Raw genomic sequence first — 24278 nt, 5'->3', positions numbered from 1 at the left:
TGGCAGGCTTGTGTGGAGCCATTTTCCTCTTCCGAGGATGCTTCTTATTGGCACGTACCATTGCAACAGAGCTGCACATTCTCATGAGTGGTCGTGGCGATCCAGTTACACAGGCACTCAGGGCATGAGTGTTGATGGTAATTCCTCAGAGGATGGTCTCGCATTTCAACTCCTCCAATATGGATCACAAATGCAAGTCTCATAATAAGGGTCCCATCATTAAAAAATATTCAGATAAATTATAAAACTCACAAAAATTGTACATCATTAGAAAATATTCAGCTAGATAAGGGATCCAGCATTCAGCTTTTCGTCACCGACTTCCAAATCCTTATGAATCTACAACAATGAAGCTACATATGACACTCAAATAAAAACAAACAAAAAAAACACTCTTGAGAGAAAAAGAGCATGCACGGAATGGAAAGACAATTCCTGCAAAGTTTGGGACATACTTAGACGTCTATCCTTGAATCTAATCCAGAACAAAGCATAATGTGTCCCCTAACCGAAAAAACAAAAAAACAAAAAAGCACCCAAAAAAGGGAGCCCAGAGAACAAAGATAGAAGCTTTGTTTCCCACTTCCTGCAGAGGTATGGTGCATAATATGTTGGGGCCTGATATGGTGATTGAATGGTGAGTCTTGTGAGTAAATAATCGCCAGGAACAAACAACTTCACCGCTGAAATTGTTCACTTTACCAATATTGGCAAGAAAATTATCAAAACCTGTAGCGTCACCATCACCAACCGCCTATCTCAGCATTCCAACACCGCCACATACTCAGCTGCTAGGCCATAGAGAAATAAAACAGTTACTTGTGTGTCCAAATCATTCCTCTTTTCATCATCAACTGATGCTGATGGTCAGGTCACTAGCTTGACCTGCCTTTTTTGTTAGCGCATCAACATTATTTGAGAACTGATCACCATTTAGGGGAAGACTATCAGTAAGGTGAAGCAATTGTAACTATTGCCTCCTTGGTTGTGTCCACCACCCTTGAAGCCTCTCCGTCGACAGTCCTGACGGATGAATGCAGCTCTTTCCATTGCATGCTTGCTGTCTTAGTTTTGACCTGTGGTAGCTTGGATTGAGTTTCGTCATTGACCAGATGTTCAAGGTTTTCCCCTCTTCCTGTATCATGACGTTTACCACCTGCATTCGACTTCGCTGCTGCCACCAATTCAGTGTTTCTAAAGAGTAAAGACAATCCCGGTCGAGGGGTCTCCACATGGAAATCCTCTGGAAACAAACACACGACATCCTTCACTTTAAATCCGCCCAGTGATGCAGAGTCAAGAGCCAAGCCTGTCACCTGAAAAAAGTCCCTCTTTATCAAGGAGAGGTCATATCCTTGCTTTAAGCTGGGCAACTGAAGAAGCCAGTTTCTCAACTTCTTCATTAAGGGATGTTTTTTTGTGAGAGGTCTTTCAGATGAAACTGGTGTTGTTACTACATGAGATGCTCTGACGTGTTGAGACGTCAAATTAGGAGAAGGTAATGACCAATGAGAAGACAACGCTTCTTTAGCCTGAGCAAAACCATGCCTTTCTTGGACGTACACTGCAGATCCAGCTGAGCCTGCAGGCGGTTTCAACTCATTGTCCTGAGGCAATAAAAGAGGTCCTTTTAGCTGCTTGTCCTCAGATATAGAAAGGATTCCTTTCTGTTGTTTGTCGTAAGCAACAGCAACAGCAGGACATAATACTTTTAGACCTTTCCTCACAACCTGGACTTTAACCACATCGCTGAACTGGTCAAGGAGATCCTGAAGCCTTGAAAACCCCAACTTTTGAACATCGAGTTTGATGCCAGTTGCATACTGAAAATCCTTGGGCACCAGTGAAACGTCGTAGTCATGCCTCGAGTTTGCAGTTTCTTTGAGCCAATTCCTGAGTCTTTCTAGGATCCTTGACGTATCCGAGAGAGGATCGTCGGTGTGCCTGCTTACAACAATAGGAGGAACACCTTTCTCAGGTTGAGTGGCCTTTGAAGGAGCATTTCCAAGCTTTTCGATAGGGCGCTGTGCAACAACTACCTGCCACTTGATTGAGAGCAAGAATGTAGTAGAAGTGTTCTCAAGACCCAACCACTTCCATTTCCAGATAGCTTGATTCAGGAAGTGAATAATTTCACCTATGGCACGATGCCTGATTTCAGTTGGCCCATCTTTTTGCACCCGTTGTGCAGCCTCGTACCTGGCCAAAGAATTAAATCAATAAAAGGATCGTTTCGCTGATCCATTTTAGACATCAAATAGCATGAATAAAAACCTCACATGGATTGAGAATGCAGAAAGAATTGCCAATTCTTGCTGCAACACAAAAACTGGTGAAAGTCTTTTAATAGCGTATCTGAAAACGCATGGTGCATGTCATGAACATTAAAACAGCTCCATAGTTCTGTTTTGATTGGCAAATAAATAGTACCACCTCCCATATCTCCCGAGACTTTTTCAACAAGACCCAGGTTCAGTGCTTGATCAAGAACCTGTTGAAGATTGACATTTTTATTTTGTTTGTCCCAGTAGTATAAACAGTTCTGCAAATTATCCAGGGTTGGTACTAGGCCATCAGTCTTTAATCTCTCAAAGGTTTTCATAACCTTTGAAATGTTTGCAGTGTAAGGTGTCTGGGCATCTTGAGAAACACCTTGGAGATGCCCAGTTATTGATGGTTCAGGCATTGCAAAAGGCCCTTTTGTGTTGATATCAGTAATCTTGTTGGACGAAACATGTCCATCATTAAACTGCTTTGAGACGAGGATTCCCCCAGCAGCTGATTGGGCATGCTGTCCTTGATTGTACAGCTGTTTACTGCTGTTCACAGCATTCAAACTTGGACTACGAGAGACCAGTCTCTCAGCGTGTAGAGTTGACGCTGGCCGAGTTGTGTCTCCATTAAACTTCACATTCTCCTCAATAACATCTCTGCTTACGTGATTTTCAGGTACCCGAGAATGTGTCTGGAGTGTTGGCGACATCTCTCTCTCAGAGAATGAAAACTGTCTTTCACGAAATGAGAAATTGTTTGTTTCACTTTTGACATCATGTGTCCTAGATACCTTGTAACTGGTCATTTCTTCAGGATCAGTTTGTTGCAGAGGCGTGACCCTGTGACGAATATTTTGCGCATCTTCATCAGTAGAAACACGCAAAGCTCTTGCTTTTATACCAGACAAGTCTTCACAATTGCTTTTCGATTCTTCTAGGAGGGTTATATGTCCCTTGGCCACATTTGTCCAATACCAAACACTAGTTGCAGCACCGAGAAGAGCAGGCTTCACTGGTTGGTCAGGTCGTGCTAAAAGAATGTCATAACCTTTAAGACGAAGTCGATGTAAAGCATTTGCAAAGTCTCCGTCCCCTGAAATTAGTAAAAAATGCGCAGGGGGTGGATTGTCTAGGGCCCAGAACAGCATTCCCACCAGTATAGCTTTATCAGCTGCATCCTTGTTACCTATGGACAGGCAGAAAGCAGGCATTAAGTTCAGGCTGATCACAAGTTCACATCAAACCGGTATTAGTACTTCTCAAACTTTTTCTTTGAACCACTGGTGAGAACCCACAATTCTGTCAATAACAGTGAAAATTCAAGAATTGACAAGTCAAGTGACTTTCCCTGCGAGCTTACTTTCCTGATGAACTCGTCAGACTAGAAATTCTGACCAGCATTAGTCAAAATCTTAATCCTAAGAAGTTATGGCTTATACCCACACAGCCTTGGTACCAGGTGGGCATCTTCCAAATGTTCAAGCCTCAATAAAATGAGGAATTGCACCTTCCATCTGGTATCGGAGATTGACGTTGTTGTCACCGGCTTGGCGCGGTAAATCACTGCAACAATCACCAAACTGATCCCAAACAGCAAGCGAACACTTTGAGCTTGAAAAAAAGAACATCACAATTGTAGTCAAGAGAGGAAGTGGCGGAGTTCCACTTCCAAATATTTTGGCCCAAAGTTTGGCATTGTTAGATTTACACCACTCTGCTGCTTCACACAAGTCTAGGGCACTTCCTTGTATGGCTAGTATGTCTTCGGGCTGGCCACCCATGTATAGGTTGCACCTTTGTCCGGCCGCACAGATTTGGGGCGGTTGCCCACCCAGTATGGACTCCCTTGGGCACTCATATATATGGGGCCAGGGGGGTACCCATCATATACAGATCTGACATTGTGCAAGTATTATGCTCTGGTAGACAGCGGGGGCTGGTCGCCCCCTCTTCCACAACTAGCGTTTGTTGTGTCTATTGTCTCTCTCTCTCTCTCTCTCTCTCTCTCTCTCTCTCTCTCCACACACTCACATGGTATCAGAGCTCGGGCTCGGGCTCTCCATGGTCTGTGCACCTTTTGCATCAGGTTCTCCCTCCCAAGAAGAAGATCAGCCAGCGTTTTTGCAAGGAGAGGCCAACGCTCAACCTACCAGCGTTCCATCGCGAACGAACTTGCGTTTTCAGCCCATCTGCATTTTGGGCAGCAGAAAACCCTGGCGTTTTTGGAGGTTGCTATGTTCTTTTGCTCTCCCATGGCAATCACCAGATCCAGCAGCCAGCACCAGCCTTTTCACACATTTTCGTCGCCGGAGAACCCTCTTTACCACCTACGTTTTCTGCCTCCACCTGCGTTTTTGGGCAGATACAGCAGCGTTTTTGCAAGAGGGGGGCAGCGCTACCTTTGGCCCACCATGGATCTTGCCTTTCGAAACCCATCTTGGCATCTGGTGCCTTGCGGGCCTTGTTCCTCTACGTTTCCATCAGATTTCAGCCATAGACACCTGTTGTTTTCTCTGTTTTCAGCCCACATGGGGTTGTGACATTGATTCCTGAAACCGGCCCGTAGGGCGGTAGGCGTTGGCTTTCACCCGAAATTCTTTACTTTAAGCACACACACAGAGCACTTTGCAAAGAGAACCTGCGACGGGAGTTAACACTTAAACACGCACACGGCTCGGAAGCTAGAATGCTCCGAGCAGACGCCGACAACCTGTAGGCCCCAAAATTGGCGCCCCTTTCGGTATTTCTTTATTCTTTAGGAGGGTAAATTACAAGGTAAGGTCCTCGGAATCCTTCACGTGTATCCACCTAGATACCATTTGATTTGGCCAAATTTCGGCAGCATAACAACCCCAAAACTTGCGCGAAACCAATTCCCCTGCTGGAACTCGCTTGCACTGTCGTATACGCTCTGATTCCTGTCCAAAAACAGTAAATTCAGCACGCTGTATTTACTGGTTTTTGCCCTGTTTTCAGCCCCAAACAGTCCCCTACGCATACACAACGCTGATTTTGCACCTGTACGGTGAGGTTATGACCCTCACCAGTGCCTGCTTTGGAGCAGCAGTTAGCTACCCCTGTTCCTACTCAAGGAGGCTCTTGCCTCAGCACAAAAGCATGAACCCACACAACTGTACATCAGTCAAATGAGTAGCCCTCTTGTGGGGCATCACATAACTGCACGTAGGGGAGAGAGAGAGCAATGTGTAGTGTGCAGGGCATCACTCCTAGCACCACACTGTACATGAGAGGGAAAGGAAGCACTCCATAGCTCTTAACCTGTGACAGGTTGCAAATGAAGCCTCTCCCTTCTCTAAATTCAGCGCCAATTCTTCTGCAAGAGGAAAGTTCACGAAAATGTGACACTTGCTTGGCGCATTTACAAGCATTTGCCCGTTTCGGGCTCGCCGCTTAAAAATATCCTGACCGGTTGCCCAGTTGACTTCGCGGCAGAGTTGTAAAATGTTCCCCTAGTCATACCGGAGGTAATGACGCGAACACATTTCACGGCCCAAAATAGCGGTTCCCTAAATTTTAGGAGATGCTTCCGTTGGGCTCCCACTGGTCTTCTGACCATCTATCGTCATTGGGACCGCATCTAAAAATGCAATGTGGCCCAACTGTCGGATACTTTTTGTTGGTAGTCCCACCTTGACTTTACGCCTTAATTGAGTTCACTTCCTAGTATCCACCAACTTGCTAAGTGCGACGGGGGGACCTATAAGATCTTGCTCTGAGCCTAGACATCCTCTTACCATACGAATTCCAGTGCCGACCACTTCCCGTCTGCGGGTGAATCTACCGTTCACATTGGCCATACAATGTCCGACTGTTTACTACTTCAAAAAGAGGGTCTTAAACAAATAAAATAAACCCCATTGGAAAGAAACCAACAACCAAGGTTAGCAGTTGCCACATCTCTGTGACATGGTTAATAACTGCCACGTCCTCGTGACAATTCCCCACCCTCCCCACACCCTCTACACCGCTCTGGACCATGCCGAGAGCATACAAGCAAGCTACAAATCGATGGAAACCAGCGTTTTCATCACCTAGCAGTTGCGTTTTTGGGTGGACAACAGCCACTTGGCTTGTGTTTTCACAGAGGACGTTGCTACCTCCTACCAAGACACCATCCAGTGGTGGTCCATGCGGTCTCTCAGTGACTGCTGCAGTAGACAGTATCTTCGACATCGGCTTGATCATCTACAGGCGTACAATCCTTGGGAGATCCATTCATTCCAACTGTCATGTGCACATTTAACCCTATGTGTATATGGACAAGCTACTTCATGGCAAGGGTTCAGTTAGGTTCAGTCAGTCTAGATTAGAAAGTGTTCTGGCACTTTTGTGAGTCTATTCGCAGACCGTGCATGTCCAGACACTTAGATTAGATGCATATCCTCTGGTTGCACACAGCATGATCATTAGAGTTCCATCAGAACCCATCAGGAGCATTTTTACAATGCATAGACCTATTTTCCCCATTTTTGACATTTTTCACTTATTATTTTTAAGTGACTTTTGTTGGGAACCAGGTAGGGCAATTTTGCAAGGAAGTATATAAGAAACCCTAGCGCTAGCACTTTATGGCAGAAGAGGCAGCAGGAACTTCGCGTTCAACAGGCACCTTCTCAACAAGACTCCCCACATCAGCAGAGCTAACTTTTTTGCATCTGCAAAGCCTAGCGTTTTCAGCCATCCCCCAAGCCTGGCAGTTTTGCATTGCAGTTCAGCCCCGGCATTGGCGGACACAGCAGGACATAGCGTTTTTGCAACAGGATCAAGGATCAGCCCTAACGCTAGCATTTTATGGCAAAAGAGGCAGTAGGAACTTCGCGTTCAACAGGCACCTTCTCAACAAGACTCCCCACATCAACAGAGCTAACGTTTTTGCATCTGCAAAGCCTAGCGTTTTCAGCCATCCCCCAAGCCTGGCGGTTTTCCGGCATTGGCAGACACAGCAAGACCTAGCGTTTTTTGCAGCAGGATCAAGGATCAGCCCTAGCGTTAGCAGATTTGCATCAGCAAACAGAATTCAGCCCTAGCGTTTTTGCATCAACCTGGCATTTCAGCATTTTGCAGATTCACCGCGACGGAACCAGCACAAGCACCACTGTTTTCAGTTTTCAGCACTTAAGACACAGCAGAGCAAGTCTCGAACCTCGCAGATCTCACCTTCCCGCAGCAGATCCTCGCTGCACGGTCAGATCCAGCGTAGTTTGCAGATTCAGCCCAAAAAACGCAGATTTCAGCATCTGCGTTTTCAGCGCGTCGTCGTTGCATCGTCGTCATCGCCGTCGTCACCGACATAGAGTCAGAATTCAGCAGATAAAGATTTGCAGATTTCATCCATTAGCATTTTCAGGTTTCAGTCCATAGACACCGCAAAGCAAGTCCCAAACCTCGCTGATCTAGACCAGTGTTTTCAGTTTTAAGCACATAGACACCGCAGAGCAAGTCCCGAACCTCCAGATCTCACCTTCCCACAACAGATCCTCGCCGCACGACAGATTCATCAAAGTTTGCAGTTTCAGCCCGGAAACATCTGCGTTTTCAGCGCGTCATCGTCGCCATCGACATCGTCACCAACATAGAGTCAAAATTCAGCAGATAAAGATTTACAGATTTCAGCCATTAGCGTTTTCAGATTTCAGCCCGTCTCGTCGTCGTCCTCATTGTCGTCGACATCGTCGGCCAGTTTAAAGCATTGTAGAGATTTGTGCAATCAATAGTGGACCGCTCTCACCATAGAGAGTGGGGCCTTCGGAGGAGGGTTTGACAACATTCTGGTGTCGTATTCTTCTCTCTCTATCTCTCAGTTTCAGCACCTTCATTCACAATGTTTACCACTTTGTTTGTGATCATTTGCACTCTCTCACTAAAGGAACAGAAGGCTCTCCCTCCGTAAGTAAAAGGAACCTTGAGCACAATTTGGAGCACTCACCTTGAGCAAAGTTCAACATTCACTTCCGCTGCACTTACATTGGTATCAGAGCTTTGGCAGTGTTCTGTATCACTCAAGGAAAGAATTACATAATTTTTTTTGCTTGTTGCGGTCGCACGTAACCCAAGTCCTCTTGGGCGTGTCGATTCCAAATCGTGTTTTTGAAGAGTAACAAGAAACCCAAGAAAGAAGGGCTTGTCTAGCCTCCCCTTGTTTCTCTTTTCACTCATTGAGAGCGGACCGTGCACTTAGCGGCCGGCCAATCGACGTTAGGTAGGAAAAAGCAACCTTGGTGTGAGCGCAAGGGGTGAGCCCGCAGGAAAGAGAAGAGCTCGGGTAAGAGAAGATCCTTCTCTAACACAAAGTGCAAGCTAAAGAAGAACCTCAAGAACCCCAAGAACCCAAGACCCACAAGAATCCAAGTTCCTCGTGAACTTAAGAACCCAAGACTTCAGTGGATGGTCATCACCCGAAGCGGCATGGATTACTTCGTAAGGTGATGAGCATGAAGAAGGTGAAGAAGAATTTTTCCCACCAAGAGATTTTTCCGACCCTCTCCCTTCCCCATCTACACAAAGGATTGCACTAACTTCTATGGAGGCTTTCGACAAGATGATGATGGACAGGAAGTTAGAACGCGAAGAAAGAACATCAGAAAGAAAGGCAACAATTGATCGTAAGTACCACGAAAGAATGGTAGCTATAGCACGTGAACACGAAGAGTTGATCCTACTTTTTTCTAATGTGCAGGCGCAGATTGAAAAGAATTACGAAAAGAAGACTCTCTCAGTCTTTTCTTCTCCAAAGCACGACACACATGATTTGCATGATAATGATAAGCATGATGATTTGCATGATCAAGCTGTGATTACTCACGTGCATGATGATTTGCAGAATAAAGATATGATTGTTCACAAGGATGATGGTTTAGTTGATACTTTTTCTAGTGAAGCTAACCTCATTGCAGATTCAATAGATCACGAAGAACCAATCTTGGCTCTCGAATCGAGGTCCAAAGAACCCCCACAGGAAGTAATATGTGTTCGAATTGTTAGTCATCACGCATTATTGAAGTGTTTCATTCGTGATGCTTTCCTGTATTTTAGTCACCGTTTTTAAGTGATCCCTTTTCATAGGCATGACATATTGTACGATGAACACGATTCACTCATGAATGAGCACGGATGTATGCGGATTTCTCATGAAAAGATGAAATGTTTGCACCCAAGGAATTCACATTCAGCATCGGCATTTCCATTGTGATTTGCCACAGTTGATAGATGTAGATCAGAAAGTCAAAATTCGACCCCATTGTTTGCGTGTGTTTGATGAACGTTTTGGCACTCCGTCACTTGGTTCATCTGCATTGCATCCACAGTTTTTTCGAAAGACTAGAGTTTTTCCAGTCACTTTACATGGAATGGGTATGTTCATGTTTTTGTGTTGGAAGTGGTTTCAGGAATTTTTTGCCTCGGAGATTCTTGAAGAAGGTAGACGCATGACTATAGACGAAGTTGAAGCATGGAAGAAACCACAGATGACTTTGTGTCGCTTTCGGCGCGGCCCAAAGAAGCAAGCGTTGCAGACAGTGTGACATAAAAACGCGTTTCATGCAGATGAAACCTCGAAACCCCGAAACCTATGAAACGTTTTGCCGAAACGCATGAAACGGACACGCATTTTTTATGAAACAATTGAAATTGGGGCTTTTTTTCTTTTTTTTTTTGAGGTTTAGCTCCAGTTAACAGATGATTGTGGTCCCTAAAACTTATGGTTTGTGACATTGAATTAAGTTGAACTTTGTTCAATAGAAGTACTTTGCTAAATGAATCAATGATGCATCAGTTATGATTCATGAAACTAGTGGCTGTGTTTTAACTTTCATCAATACTGAACATCTCTTTGATCGTGCTCGCTTGAAGTCGCTTCTAAGCAGTGATCACTGAGCAGTGAGCACGTCTCTCTCTCTCTCTCTCTCTCTCTCTCTCTCTCTCTCTCTCTCTCTCTCTCTCTCTCTCTCTCTCTCTCTCTCTCTCTCTCTCTCTCGTACATTAAAGAGTCATGTGTGCTACATTGTATACGTATTTATCATATTTTTTTAATATATAATTTAATGTCGTTTATGAAACCCGTTTCATGTTTTTGACGCTATGAAACGAAACGTTTCAAAACCTCGAAACGACCGAAACCACGAAACGTTTCATGTCACACTGGTTGCAGACCTTTATGAAGTTCAAGTATCGCATGATCCACGCATCAAAGGGGGCCGGCGAAGAGTCCTTTCCATGATTCCAGACGTTGTTGACGATCTCTCTCGACGCCATACAATTCGGTACCAGTACCTCACTTTGAAAAGGAAGGGATGTCACGTGCACATCTAACCCTATGTGTACGAAGACAATCTACTTCATGACATGGGTTCGGTTCAGAGCACTTAGCTTAAGAAGTGTTCTGGCACTTTTGTGAGTCTGTTCGCAGACCGTGCATGCCCAGACACTTAAGAGTAGATGCATATCCTCTGGTTGCACACAGCATGATCATCAGATTTCCAATCAGAACCCATCAAAAGCATTTTTACAGTGCATAGACTTATTTTCCCTATTTTAGCAAATTTTCACTTATTATGTTTAAGTGACTTTTGTTGGGAACTAGGTAGGCCAATTTTGATAGCAAAGTACATAAAGAAACCTAGCGCTAGCACTTTCTGGCAGAAGAGGCAGCAAGAATATCCTTGTTTAACAAGCACCTTCTCGGCAAGATCCCCCCAGCAAACCCTAGCGTTATGCAAGTTGCAAACCTAGCGTTTTTTAGCCATCTTCAAGCCTGGCGTTTGCATTGCAGATCAGCCCCGGCAGAAGCAAGACAGCAGAAACACTAGCGTTTTTGCAACAACTGTCACAAACAGGAGCGCATAGCAATATAAAATATACTCTGATAAATAGAATTTATCACTTAATACTAAAGCCAAAGCATATAGAGAGAAATAAATAGAGAGAGAGAGAGAGAGTGAGAAGATCGACACGGTACTGGGGACCAGAAGATGGGTTGGTCCCCCCTAATTAAAGAGAATCCTTTATTAGGGAGAATCTTTTTACAGGCACAAGAACCACAGAAAACCCCTCCGTTCTAAATCTCTGACTCGATGGTCGTTCCTTCCCGTAAGGGAAATCCGAGAGACAAGCTCTCAATCCTTTTTCCGTCTGTACTCGGAGTTGAGACTCCGCATACAATTTCCGAATTCCGTTTCCGGAACTCTCAAGCGTAGGCCGAAGCCTTCTCGCTTCTCCTTTGCGATGAAGTACCTGCAAACACACACGCAAACACACGACAACAATTCGTATGGCGAATCCACAATAGATACCTGTCGCTCTTGCGCGGGAAAAGCGACTTCCGTGCTTCGTAGTCTCGCGATCTCTCGCGTCTTTTGGCGGCAGAGTCTTCTCTTACTGGCGCTGGCAACCCCTTTCAGTGAGGGCATGTGGTGCCTTTATAGCTTCTTCGCCACGCCATGAATAGCTGCTCGCGTAGAGATCGCGGCCGGGTTTTTTTTTTTTTCATTTTGTTTTTTTCGCTGTTCTGTCAGAAAAAGAGAAAGAGAAAACGCTAGCTGATCTGTTGCCCTATTTATCGGATGGCTGTCCACTTATTAAATGGGCGGCCGGCGTATTTTAAAAATAGCCTGAATCTGCCCAAAAACTCAATAAAACCTTATGAGTTAAAAACAATGCTTTCACAGCACTTCCCAGGCATCCCTGGATGCAACCACATGCACAAATGCAATGCAGACATAGATTCCTCACAGGAAAGCGTTTGCTCTTCCCAGAAAACTCGTTCAAATTTTTCGCTTTTTAAGAAAAGCTTCTCAGAACCCATCTTTATTCTTGTGCTTGCGTCTTTACGCGTATTCCTCTTTTCCAATTCGGATTTCCTCTCGACTATGTATATCCCCTTTCTGATGCACCCGTCACCCACCTTGTGACGCATCAAGAATACCCATCACCTAGTCCTTTTCTACTGAACTTACGATACAATCCCCTTCACGATGCTCTATGTCACCCATCCTATGACGCATCAGAGATGTCCGTTCCCGGATGGTCGGATACTTCTTTCCGATGCTCCCTGTCACCCATCCGATGTGACACATCAGAAGTACCCGTTCCTGATGGCCTTACAGATATTCCCGTTCTCGGTGCTCCCGTCATTACTTTGAATGACGCACTAGCAATACTCCATACTCAAATGTCTCCAGTGAGAAAAAACCCTCACTTAAAATTCCAATAATTCATTTAGAATTATTTTTTCCTGGTGTTCCAAGCGAGAAAACCCTCTCACTTAAAAATCCAATAATTCATTTAGAATTATTTTTTCCTGGAGTTCCAAGCGAGAAAACCCTTAGTTAAAAATCCAATAATTCATTTAGAATTATTTTTCTGTAAGATAAAGCCAATTTAGCAACATCCCTCTCACTTATAAACAGTTGTCCTCAACTGTAGAGGTCCAACTGAACTGCCGGGGAGAAACGGAACATTCCAAATCTTGCTCAAAGGTGAGTTGAGCTAGTCCTTTCTCAAAAGAGAACTTATAAATTAAATTAAACAAAAATTCAAGAATTCAATACTTACCTTAACGGTTCATGTCCTTCCTTTAGTACCTCGAGGATATCCTTTACCAATCATCAAACTAACGAGCTATGTAAGAACTCATTATTCACGTCTTTCCAACATATCGAAAGTTTTCCTTATCCGAGAATTTGTTAGCTCAATTCCACCTTCTCAATCCCGAGAAGAATAATTCCTCCTAGAAATCAATCTAGGTCTATGTCCTTGAGCATAACCTTGTGCTATTAGTCCTGAGGATATTAAACCTCTTCTGTCCTCCCGCACAGGGCATGTCGAGAGCATTAAGCTCCTGTGAATCTTCCTGTGTGGCAAACAAAGTGTGTCATCTTACCAAAGTAAGTTCTTATTCCGGGGCTTTGCTTTGGGTAGGCCAATTGTTTTGATCCAAAGTTTCCTTATCCAAGACTCTATTAACTTGATTCCGTCTTCTCAAATTCGAGAAGAATAATCTTCCTAGAAATCAATCTAGGTATTTGTCCTTGCGCATAATCCTGCACTGTTATTCTAGAGGGTATTAAACCTCTTGTATCCTCCCACATAGAGAATGCCCAAATCATAAGAGTATTAATCTCAATGTCTTCCTTCACAAACAAAGTCTATGATCACCTTAAAGAAGGTTCTTGTTTCGGGCCGTCGCTAAACTTAGGCGGACGGTTCCAATCCGAAGATTCCTTGTGCACGACGCACTTCCTTCCAATCTTTTCCTCCTTGCAAGCATCAATGACGCCTTGCAAAATCTCAGGCAGATAGGATTCTAGCCATAGCATTTTCTGAACGTGCGTTCAAACCCGGTTCACAATAGAGCGAACCCTTTTTGATTCTCAGGGATCTTCTCCCATATGTAATTCTTGCCATTTTGAAACGGTTGGCGAATTATATTCTTACGAACAGAATAGTTCGAATTTATTCTAGCAGCGTGTAAATGCTACTTGGTCTGCTCATGGAGAAACATATACCGCAACCAAAAGTTGCTACTGTAATGATAAAAGCACATAGCGTACTCGATGATCAACGACCATGAGAAAACCTCTTCTCCATAGAGAAACTCAAATTCCTTCTACCAAACACATCTCAAATAGAGATTCTCGTGTCCGAATATTCTTGCACGCAGAAAGGCGCTCAAGAGAGTATAACAAACTCTCGTCCAGTTCCTTGGCATAGGTCTGCATCTTCGTGTGTTATCCATGTACTCAAAAGTGTACATAATTCTTAAGCTATGTTAAAGTTTCGGTGAACCTAGGAAATTACCTTCCCTTCGTAAGATCCTTAGAGCGAAGACGCTCAACTTGATGATCACTTGGCTCGATCTTAGAGCAAAATCCGCTCATCAAATAATCTAGGATTTTAATCCTTGGATTCCTCAAGCACAAGCCGTAGTCGTCGCTTGTTCCTTCCCTCGTAAAGAGAGTGTTCATTCACTTGTGCAAAAAGCACTACCATATCTTCCCTTACCGAGTAGGGGGTGTGGGCTTAAAGAGTACTCAAGTACTACCATATCTTCCCTTACCGAGTAGGAGGTGTGGGCTTAAAGAGTATTCAAGCACAAGCCGTAGTCGTCGCTTGTTCCTTCCCTCGTAAAGAGAGTGTTCATTCACTTGTGCAAAAAGCACTACCAAATCTTCCCTTACCGAGTAGGGGGTGTGGGCTTAAAGAGTACTCAAGCTTTTCTTTGCTTGAAAACTCAGAATGGTTCCTTCATAATTTCCTACCCACAATAGCAGGCAATTTGTTGGAGAACTACCGGATACCAGATCAATCATGGACCTTCCGGATGGTTAAGCAAAGCAGTTCATCGTATAAACAATGTTCTGACTAAACCTTACTCTCATAAACACTCGAGAGTGATTGTCTTGGTTAGACACAACCATACTTCGTACAAAAGAGCAAACAAGCATAATGCACTTTATGATTTCCTCAAAGATGTAACTTTGATTGAAAACCTGCCCTCTCACTTAAAGTTCGAGGGTCTTCTATTCAAGAACTCAGGAGTTAGATTGAATTCCCTTACTCCAAACTTTTTGTGTTCAATGGTTCCCGTCCCACTACAAGGATTGGATTCTATGTACACTAAGGTGTACACTTTAAGCTTTTATTGCTGACTCTACCATCTGCTGCAAAGTATTTTGCAGATACGTCTATAAAATTCGGGCAAAAAGTCCTTTTTTGAATTTCTTCATCTTTCCTTCCTCAGAGAGGATCGAGAGTGGAGCTACCTTGGCAAGAGTGAACCACTACTTGCTTTGACTCACTCGTGTTCCTATTGGGCAAAACGATCCCAATCTTCTTGGATGCCTTCCTCAAAGCGTAGAGGAAAAAATTTTGTCGAAAAATTCAGCCTTGATGTAAGTTCCTTGCAGAGCTTTGGTACACCACCAAGTACTTCCAATCCCCTTGAGGTGTTTGGTCACATGCCTCACCTTCGACGCTTCTCAAACATTGCCGTTTGCAAAGGCAACTTCAAACTTGTCGAATGAAAGCGGTAGCTTTCGAGCCATCTTCCGTTCCGTCAAAAGTATCAAACTTGACCAGAGTGTTCTGAGGTCTAAAGACCTTCATATCCTTCCCGAAATGACGGGATTTCATGGCTATAGTTCTCGATTGACGTCTATGGATATTTTCTGGATTCTGAAGGATCTCGAGCATTCCGCTCCTTGGATTCTCTAGGTTCTTGAGCATCATGCTATTGTCGCCTTCTCAAAGAATCCCAAGTCTTGTGTCGACTTCTTGCAGAGAGAAAAAAATTCAAACTCTACGAGCTTTTTTCCTGCAGAACTTAGGTTTCCGCCTGCTTACTTCTCTCTTGGCTTGTCATGGCTTCTTCCCGTATCTTCCCAGAGCCGTCCTCCTTTACAGAGAAAGAGAGGAGACCATGCTCTGATACCACTCTCACAAACGGGAGCGCATAGCAATATAAAATATACTCTGATAAATAGAATTTATCACTTAATACTGAAGCCAAAGGATATAGAGAGAAATAAATAGAGAGAGAGAGAGAGTGAGAAGATCGACACAATACTTGGGACCAGAAGATGGGCTGGTCCCCCCCCCTTAGAGAGAATCCTTTATTAGGGAGAATCTTTTTACAAGCACAAGAACCGGAGAAAACCCCTCCGCTCTAAATCTCTGACTCGATGATCGTTCCTTCCCGTAAGGGAAATCCAAGAGACAAGCTCTCAATCCTTTTTCCGTCTGCACTCGGAGTTAAGACTCCGCACACAATTTCCGAATTCCGTTTCCGAATTCCCAATCGTAGGCCGAAGCCTTCTCGCTTCTCCTTCGCGATGAAGTACCTGCAAACACACAAGCAAACACACGACAACAATTCGTATGGCGAATCCACAATAGATCCTATCGCTCTTGCGCGAGAAAAGCGACTTCCTTGCTTCGTAGTCTCGCGATCTCTCGTATCTTTTGGCGGCAGAGTCTTCTCTTGTTGGCGCTAGCAACCCCTTTCAATGAGGGCATGTGGTGCTTTTATAGCTTCTTCGCCACGGCATGAATAGCTGCTCACGTAGAGATCGCGGCCGGTTTTTTTTTTTTTCATTTTTTTTTCATTTTCGCTGTTCTGTCAGAAAAAGAGAAAGAGAAAACGCTGGCTGATCTGTTGCCCTATTTATCGGATGGCTGTCCACTTATTAAATGGGCGACCGGCGTATTTTAAAAATAGCCTGAATCTGCCCAAAAACTCAATAAAACCTTATAAGTTAAAAACAATGCTTTCACAGCACTTCCCAGGCATCCCTAGATGCAACCACATGCACAAATGCAATGCAGACATAGATTCCTCGCGGGAAAGCATTTGCTCTTCCCAGAAAACTCGTTCAAATTTTCCGATTTTTAAGAAAAGCTTCTCAGAACCCATCTTTATTCTTGTGCTTGCATCTTTACGCGTATTCCTCTTTTCCAGTTCGGATTTCCTCTCGACTATGTATATCCCCTTTCCGATGCACCCGTCACCCACCTTGTGACGCATCAAGAATACCCATCACCTAGTCCTTTTCTATTGAACTTACGGTACAATCCCCTTCACGATGCTCTATGTCACCCATCCTATGACGCATCAAAGATGTCCGTTCCCAGATGGTCGGATACTTCTTTCCGATGCTCCCTGTCACCCATCCGATGTGACACATCAGAAGTACCCGTTCCTGATGGCCTTACAGATATTCCCGTTCTCGGTGCTCCCGTCATTACTTTGAATGACGCACTAGGAATACTCTGTACTCGGATGTCTCCAGTGAGAAAAACCCTCTCACTTAAAATTCCAATAGTTCATTTAGAATTATTTTTTCCTGGTGTTCCAAGCGAGAAAACCCTCTCACTTACAAATCCAATAATTCATTTAGAATTATTTTTGTGTAAGATAAAGCCAATTTAGCAACAACAACAGAACACAGAACCAACCCTAGCGTTTTTGGATTAGCAAGCAAGCTTAGCGTTTTGCAGATTCATCGTGACAGAACTCAGATCTAGACCAGAGTTTTCAGTTTTCAGCACATAGACGCCGCAGAGCAAGTCCCGAACCTCGCAGATCTCACTTTCCCGCAGCAGATCCTCGCCGCACGGTCAGATCCATCGAAGTTTGCAGTTTTCAGCCCGAAAAACGCAGATTTCAGCATCTGCGTTTTCAGCGCGTCGTCGTCGCATCTCGCCATCGACATCGTCACAGACATAGAGTCAGAATTCGGCAAATAAAGATTTACAGATTTCAGCCATTAGCGTTTTTAGATTTCAGCCCGTCTCGTCGTCGTCCTCATCGTCATCAACATCGTCGGTAAGTCCAAAGCATTGTAGAGATTTGTGCAATCAATAGTAGACCACTCTCGCCATAGAGATGGGGCCTTCCGAGGAGGGTTTGACAACATTCTGGTGTCGTATTCTTCTCTCTCTATCTCTCAATCTCAGCACCTTAATTCACAATGTTTACCACTTTGTTTGTGATCATTTGCACTCTCTCTGGAAGGCTCTCCCTGCGTAAGTAAAAGGAACCTTGAGCATAGTTCGGAGCACTCAACTTGAGCAAAGTTCAACATTCACTTCCGCTGCACCTTACAAAGTCTCTCATAATCCTCCCATTGATGAGTCTCTCATTAAATGTTATGGTCATGTGAATGGTCAGCGTTTTGTCATATTGTTTGACCCAGGTAGTATGCATGATGTGATTAGTGACTCTCTTGTCGAAAGAGCCCGCTTGGAGGTTAGCAAGACATCTCCTTTTGAGGTGTCGGGCTTCGCTCCCGGTATGGACTCTCCCATCACGCAAGAGTGCCTTGATATTTTGTTCACTATTCAACAAGCGTCCTTCCGCAGAAAATTTGTAGTCTCTCCTCTCTCAGGATGTGATATGCTTTTAGGTATTCGATGGTTTCGTGAGCATAACCCTCTCATTGATTGGGCAGCTAGTACGTTCACTTTCAATGCTAAAAGTGACTCTCCCATTGTCATTCGTAGGGAGCATGTAACAAACTGTTGACGTGTCGAGCTACTGAAGAACGGAGCTACCGGCCGAGGGGCCTAAACCCTAAGAAGAACAAGTAACAGAAGAAGTGTCACAAAGTGATGACGTGGTTGCCCGAGAGCAGAAACCCTAATTCTAATTTCTACCAAAAACCCTAATTCTTGAAACCCTAACCCTAAAACTTGCAAACCCTAATTCTATTGCCAAAAACCCTAACCCTAAGGACAATTTTTGAAGATTGCACCGACTGATGACGTGGCAGGCTGTACGGATTTCCGTGATTTACGCTGACAGCTTTTTGCCTTTGCTTTTGAACCAGAAGCTTTTGAGTTTTAAAGGCTTTTTACTGTAACTGCTTTTCAGGCCAAGGGACTTTAAATATGAGGCTAGGGCTCATTCTCTGGCATGCTTCCTGGAGAAGGTGCAGAGTCTGGAGTACCGGCTTGTACTGTGTTGATGCAATATAAAGAAATACCGAAACGGGCGCCAAAGTTTGGGGCCAATACTCTCTGGGGAGGAATTCCGCCACTCCGTGTCACGTGTCGTCTCTTTCAATTTAGTTGTTATTGAAGTGCTGAAAGTCTATTCAATCTGTTCTTTTCTATAGGCACGTGGTGCCCGTCTTGTGATAGTGGTATCAGGGCATCAGACGTGTGCTTTTTTGAAAACATACCGGTCCTACAAAAGAGCAGACAGAGCTATAGATGGAAGTTTATTTCAGAGATCTTCGCTCTCCAATCCAGACTTATTAGCGACTCCCACCTTACTTCATCGCGCATCGAGCGCGCTCCCATCTTCACCGCTCATGTCTTACAGGGCATAAGCCATTAAGATCACTTGCAAAAGAAGAATCCCAAATTTGTTTCAAGTCACTATTTTTCTCAGAAGCAGTGCCATGCAGATGTTGATGTCTATAGCTACCAAGCCGCGCACTTCCAAGGACTTGGCAAGCTTTCTGAAAATTTTGCCCGAAGTTATATGGTTTCTGACATCTTCCTTCGGAGTGCAACTTCTGGTAGAGTGGGGTATCCTGAAATGCTTGCCATGGAAACCCTAGCATATTATATCTTGAAATTTCTCGACATCTCTTAGTAGATGTCTCTTCTCGAGTTGATAACCTTGGAGGTTCTGTGTGATTGCTATCTCTTGGGACTACCATCGCCGGCAAAGAAACACTGTTTGTCCAAGAGCAAATGGACCATCTTGTGCTCGGCTACGACCTTATGGAATGAACCTAACCCTAATTTTGGTGCAGGTTTAAAGATGGAAAGTCAGTCGACTTTTCGAGCTCGACTGATGTCGAGATTGCTTTTTAAGTTTGAGTTCTGTTTGATCTTGTTTGGTGATCCTATTTGGAATTTGTTTGAAATGGATGGTATCTGTTTTGAACCTGTTTTGGTGCCGATTTGAATTGTTTGACTCTGGTTTCATATTGGTTTCAATGATTGGTGATTTTACTCCCGGGTGGAGAAGTAAGAAATACTGTTTTAGTATTGTTTGAACCTCGGAACGACGCAGGCCGATGCCTGGGGAGCGTTTCGTTGTATGTTTGAAAACCTCGGAACGACGCAGGTCGATGCCTAGGGAGCCTTCTGTTGTATGCTAGAAAACCTCCGAACGACGCAGACCGATGCCTGGGGATCGTTTGGTTGTATGCTTGAACCTCCAAGCAACGCAGACTGCGGTCTGGGGAGCGTTTGGTTGTACAGTCCTCTGAGCTCATGGCCCGGATCTTTTTAGGTTATTTGTGGGGGGGGTGATGAGGTAGTCGTTGAGTAGCTTCATACCGCAGACCATTTGTCTCGGGAGAGTGCTCAACGGCGCTGTTTGTTGTGTCTTGTAACATGCATATGTAAGCATTTGTGTTCCATTGTGATGTGTCAATTACTGAATATTCCTAATTGGATGAGATTGCCTGGGTATGTAATTTTAGTGCATCAAGACACCTGTGGAAGATCAGTACGGTCTGGGTGTGATGGCTAATTTTACTACGCCGGAATATCAAGAGTTCCGATCGGGACAAAAGGAGAAGCTAACTCTGTCACCAGTGTGTGACTACTATCTATCCTTTTTGTTGATTTCTTTCTTATTATCTATTTGCTTTCACTTTTTGGAAACACCCCTCGGGAAATCTAACTGCCCTGCATTTCATAGCTAGTGTGGAACTGTCCAGAGGGAGTCCAGGCCTAAGGGCAAGAGAGCACTAAGGTTGGACAAAGACTATGGTTAGCCAAAGTGGGATCATTGACTAGCCATACTGGAATCCTTTCCTACAGAGGCTACATTTCAGTTCTGGATGTGGCCACAGTGTACAAAGAGGGTCGGATGACCTAGAAAGATACAATGGCAGCATCTCCTAAAATTTAGGGAACTGCTATTTTGAGACCTGAAAATGTGTTTGCGTCATTACCTCCGGAATGACAAGGGGAACATTTTCTTACTCTGCCGTGAAGTCAACTGGGCAACCAGTTGGGAGATTTTTAGGCGGAACCCCGAAACGGGAAAATGCTTATAAATGTGCCAAGTGGCACCTTCTGGTGCACTTTCCTCATGCAAGAGAAGGGGGCGCTGAATTTTAAGCTGGGAGAGGCTCATTTTCAGATTTTGTCACAGGTTAAGAGCTATGGAGTGCTTGCTTTCCCTCTTATGCACAGTGCAGTGCCAGGAGTGATGACCTGCACGCTACGCACTGCTCTCTCTCTCCCCTATGGCAGTATGTTATGCCCCACTAGTGGGCTCTTCATTTGACCAATGTACAGTTGTGTGGGTTCATGCGCGATTGCCGAGGCAAGAGCCTCTTGCACAGGTACTGGATTAGCTAGCGGCTAATCCCCCGCAGGTACAGGAGATTCGGAGAGGTTTCACGCCCGAAATCTCGTCCGATTCAAAGGGCAAGTAGCCCTACAGGCGCGGGAGCTCGAGGACTTGCTACGAATGCGACCGGCACGCGAAATGGAGCCCGAAACAGTAAATTACAGCCTGCTGTGTATTTTTGCAGGTTTAGGGTTTTGGCCCTAAACGGACCCTAATACCCCTAGGAGGTTCGGGGACGCAAGGGGACCGCTGTACAGGCAATCTGGCGCATTTTCAGGGCTGAAAACAGAGAATTCAGCGTGCTGCAGATTCTCGCCAGGTTTTGCAAAGTGCCCGTATGCGTCGGGAAACTCAGTCAATGCGTGGGAATACTGACTGTGAAGGGTCCTAGTACAGTTATGCTGCCGAAATCGGGCCGGAACAGTTGAAATTCAGCCGAGTGTGTGCAAGGCAGCTTGTAGGGATCCACAGCGTTTATTCCCTCTTTTGAACAATAAAGAAATACCGAAAGGGGCGCCTAAGTTAGGGGCCAATCTGGTGTCGGTCTACTCATACAGGTGCAATCTAGCAGCCTGTATCCCTCTCCCCTTTGTTGTGTCTTGAAAGTACAGGTAAAGTGGACGACAAATTAAATGGGTGAAAGCTAAATCAAGGTTTGAAGTAAAGTCTACCGCCCTTTTTGGATTGAACAGGCCGGTTTCAAACTCCTTGATCAAAAGAGCAAAAAGGAGAAGCTAACTCCTTGATCAAAACAGCCGAAAGGAGAAGCTAACTCCTTGATCAAAAGAGCAGAAAGGAGAAGCTAACTCCTTAATAAAAAGAGCAAACTGATTGTCCATCGGAATGTCCCTCGGAAATTTTTTTGAGCTAACTTGAGTTGTTTTGCAGATATGCTGGAATCGAGGACGATTACTCTCTTTCAATAAGGGGAGATGTAACAAGCTGTTGACGTGTCGACCTATTGAAGAACTGAGCTACCGACCGAGGGGCCTAAACCCTAAGAAGAACAAGTAATAGAAGAAGTGTCACAAAGTGATGACGTGGTTGCCCGAGAGCAGAAATCCTAACCCTAATTTTTGTCAAAAACCCTAATTACTGAAACCCTAATTCTGGAAAGCCTAACCCTAAAACTTGCAAACCCTAACCCTAAACCTACAAACCCTAATTTTGTTGCCAAAAACCTTAAAAATGCAAAAACCTAACCCTAACCCTAAGGACATATTTCCAAAATTATGCTGGCTGATGACGTGGCAAGTTGTACGGATTTCCGTGATTTACGCTGGCAGCTTTTTGGCTTTGCTTTTGGACCAGAAGCTTTTGAGTTTTAAAGGCTTTTTACTGTAACTGTTTTTCAAGCCAAGGGCCTTTAAATATGAGGCTAGGGCTCATTCTCTAGCATACTTCCTGGAGAAGGTGCAGAGTCTGGAGTACCGGCTTGTACTGTGTTGATGAATATAAAGAAATACCGAAAGGGGCACCAAAGTTTGGGGCCAATACTCTCTGGGGTGGAATTCCGTCACTCCGTGTCGCGTGTCGTCTCTTTCAGTTCAGTTGTTATTGAAGTGCTAAAAGTCTATTCAATCTGTTCTTTTCTATTGGCACGTGGTGCCCGTCTTGTGACAGAGCAAGTTGTTTCTTCTTCATCTCTCATTTCTAATGTGCAAACGAGATTGAAAGGATTCAAGAGAAGAAGACTCTCTTAGTCTCGTCTTCTCCAAAGCATGACACACATGATTTGGATGATAATGACAAGCATGATGATAAGCATGATGATTTGCATGATCAAGATGTGGTTACTCACAAGCATGGTATTTGCAGGAAAAGATGTGATTGTTCACAAGGATGTAGGTTTAGTTGATGCTTTTTCTAGCGAAACTAACCTCATTGAAGATTCGATAGATCACGAAGAACTGATCTTGGCTCTCAAGTCGAGGTCCAAAGAACCCCCACAAGAAGTATTATGTGTTCGAGTGATTAGTCAGCACGCATTGTTCGAGTGTTGCATTCGTGATGCTTTCCTGTATTTTAGTCACCATCCTTATGTGATATACCTTCATAAGTTCAGAATAGTCTAAACTCAAGAATTATAAGAGGGAATAAAGCACTCATAAAACTATAAAAGCAAGGGACACAAGAAAAGAAAAGAAAAACAAAAACAAACAAACAAAATAACTAAATCACTTTGTTTGCTACGAAACAAACCTAGATAAAACAAAACAATATTAACTTAAAAATGTTTAAAAGGCATGTGTAAAATAAGTTGACGCAACTTACTTGGCTTAAAACAAGTACTCAACTTTAAGCAAAAAAGGATAAGACATCTTAAAAACTTAATCCTAGAAATCAAACTTCACACAACAACTTCTAATGGAACACATTCTTAAGTCCTCAGGTACGCTAAATACGAAATTGAAAAATGAATACCACTACAAACCTACAAAGAGCAAAGAACCAAACTTGACAATATATAATCTCAACTTCGCTGCTTGTCCAAACAGGAAGAATAAGATTATCACCTTTATCATGCATAGCTTGGACAACAGCTATGACATCCCTACTCACGTCGTCAGTGCGCAAGAGTAGGTGCAGGTTTATATAGAGGTCATTCATGCTTTGAGCGTACTCTTCAAAACCAACGAGTTGAGTTTCTATCACCCTCAGGAGGTGATGGGCATACTCAGCCATGATAAAGGCTAGCAATTATAGTAAAAATACTAGAAGCGCCAAAGATCAAAACAACAATATAAGGTGTTATTAAGTCAAACAAAAAGTCGGCTTTTTAGCTCCCCACTTCTATTGAATTTACTACTGATTATCTTGAATATTCCAAAGGAAGAAACATTAAAAATAAGCTTACTACGATGCAAAAATGAACGAACGTTTTTCATAATTCTTTTGAACGAGTATCCTTTTTCAACTAGTAAAGAAAGAAGATGGCAAGATTGAACAACAAAAGCAGATTTGCTAAAACAAAGACGAGAAAATCTAAATAGTCAAGAGCAAATGACACCGTACTTAGCTAAAAGAGAAATGTTCGAAGAAATGTGAGGCATACGGATGATATTTAGATTGGCATATTCTGGTTCAAGGCGCTTATCATAGATATCTACTTCTAATCCCAAGGGTTTAGGATCCCTTTTCATAGGCATGACATATTGTACGTTGAG

The 24278-nt window shown here is 43.9% G+C and overlaps 1 protein-coding gene across 1 annotated transcript in view; it reads right to left on the bottom strand.

Moving 5' to 3' along the window:
* Positions 1–432: 432 nt before the first annotated feature.
* Positions 433–24278, bottom strand: part of LOC147442422 (uncharacterized) — a 62285-nt gene continuing 38439 nt past the window's right edge. The window contains exons 3-4 of the mRNA XM_086528593.1: positions 2280–3459; positions 433–2199 (exon numbers count right to left, since the gene is read on the bottom strand). Coding sequence (XP_086384719.1) covers positions 948–2199; positions 2280–3459 — 2432 coding nt within the window. The 3' untranslated portion in view covers positions 433–947. The remainder of the gene's footprint in view (positions 2200–2279; positions 3460–24278) is intronic.

The sequence above is a fragment of the Adiantum capillus-veneris genome, chromosome 14 (assembly GCF_014529385.1).
Source record: "Adiantum capillus-veneris isolate H3 chromosome 14, ASM1452938v2, whole genome shotgun sequence".
Classification (NCBI taxonomy): Eukaryota; Viridiplantae; Streptophyta; class Polypodiopsida; order Polypodiales; family Pteridaceae; genus Adiantum; species Adiantum capillus-veneris.
The sequence above is the reverse complement of the archived record's forward strand: the minus strand, read 5'-3'. Positions and strand labels throughout refer to the sequence as shown.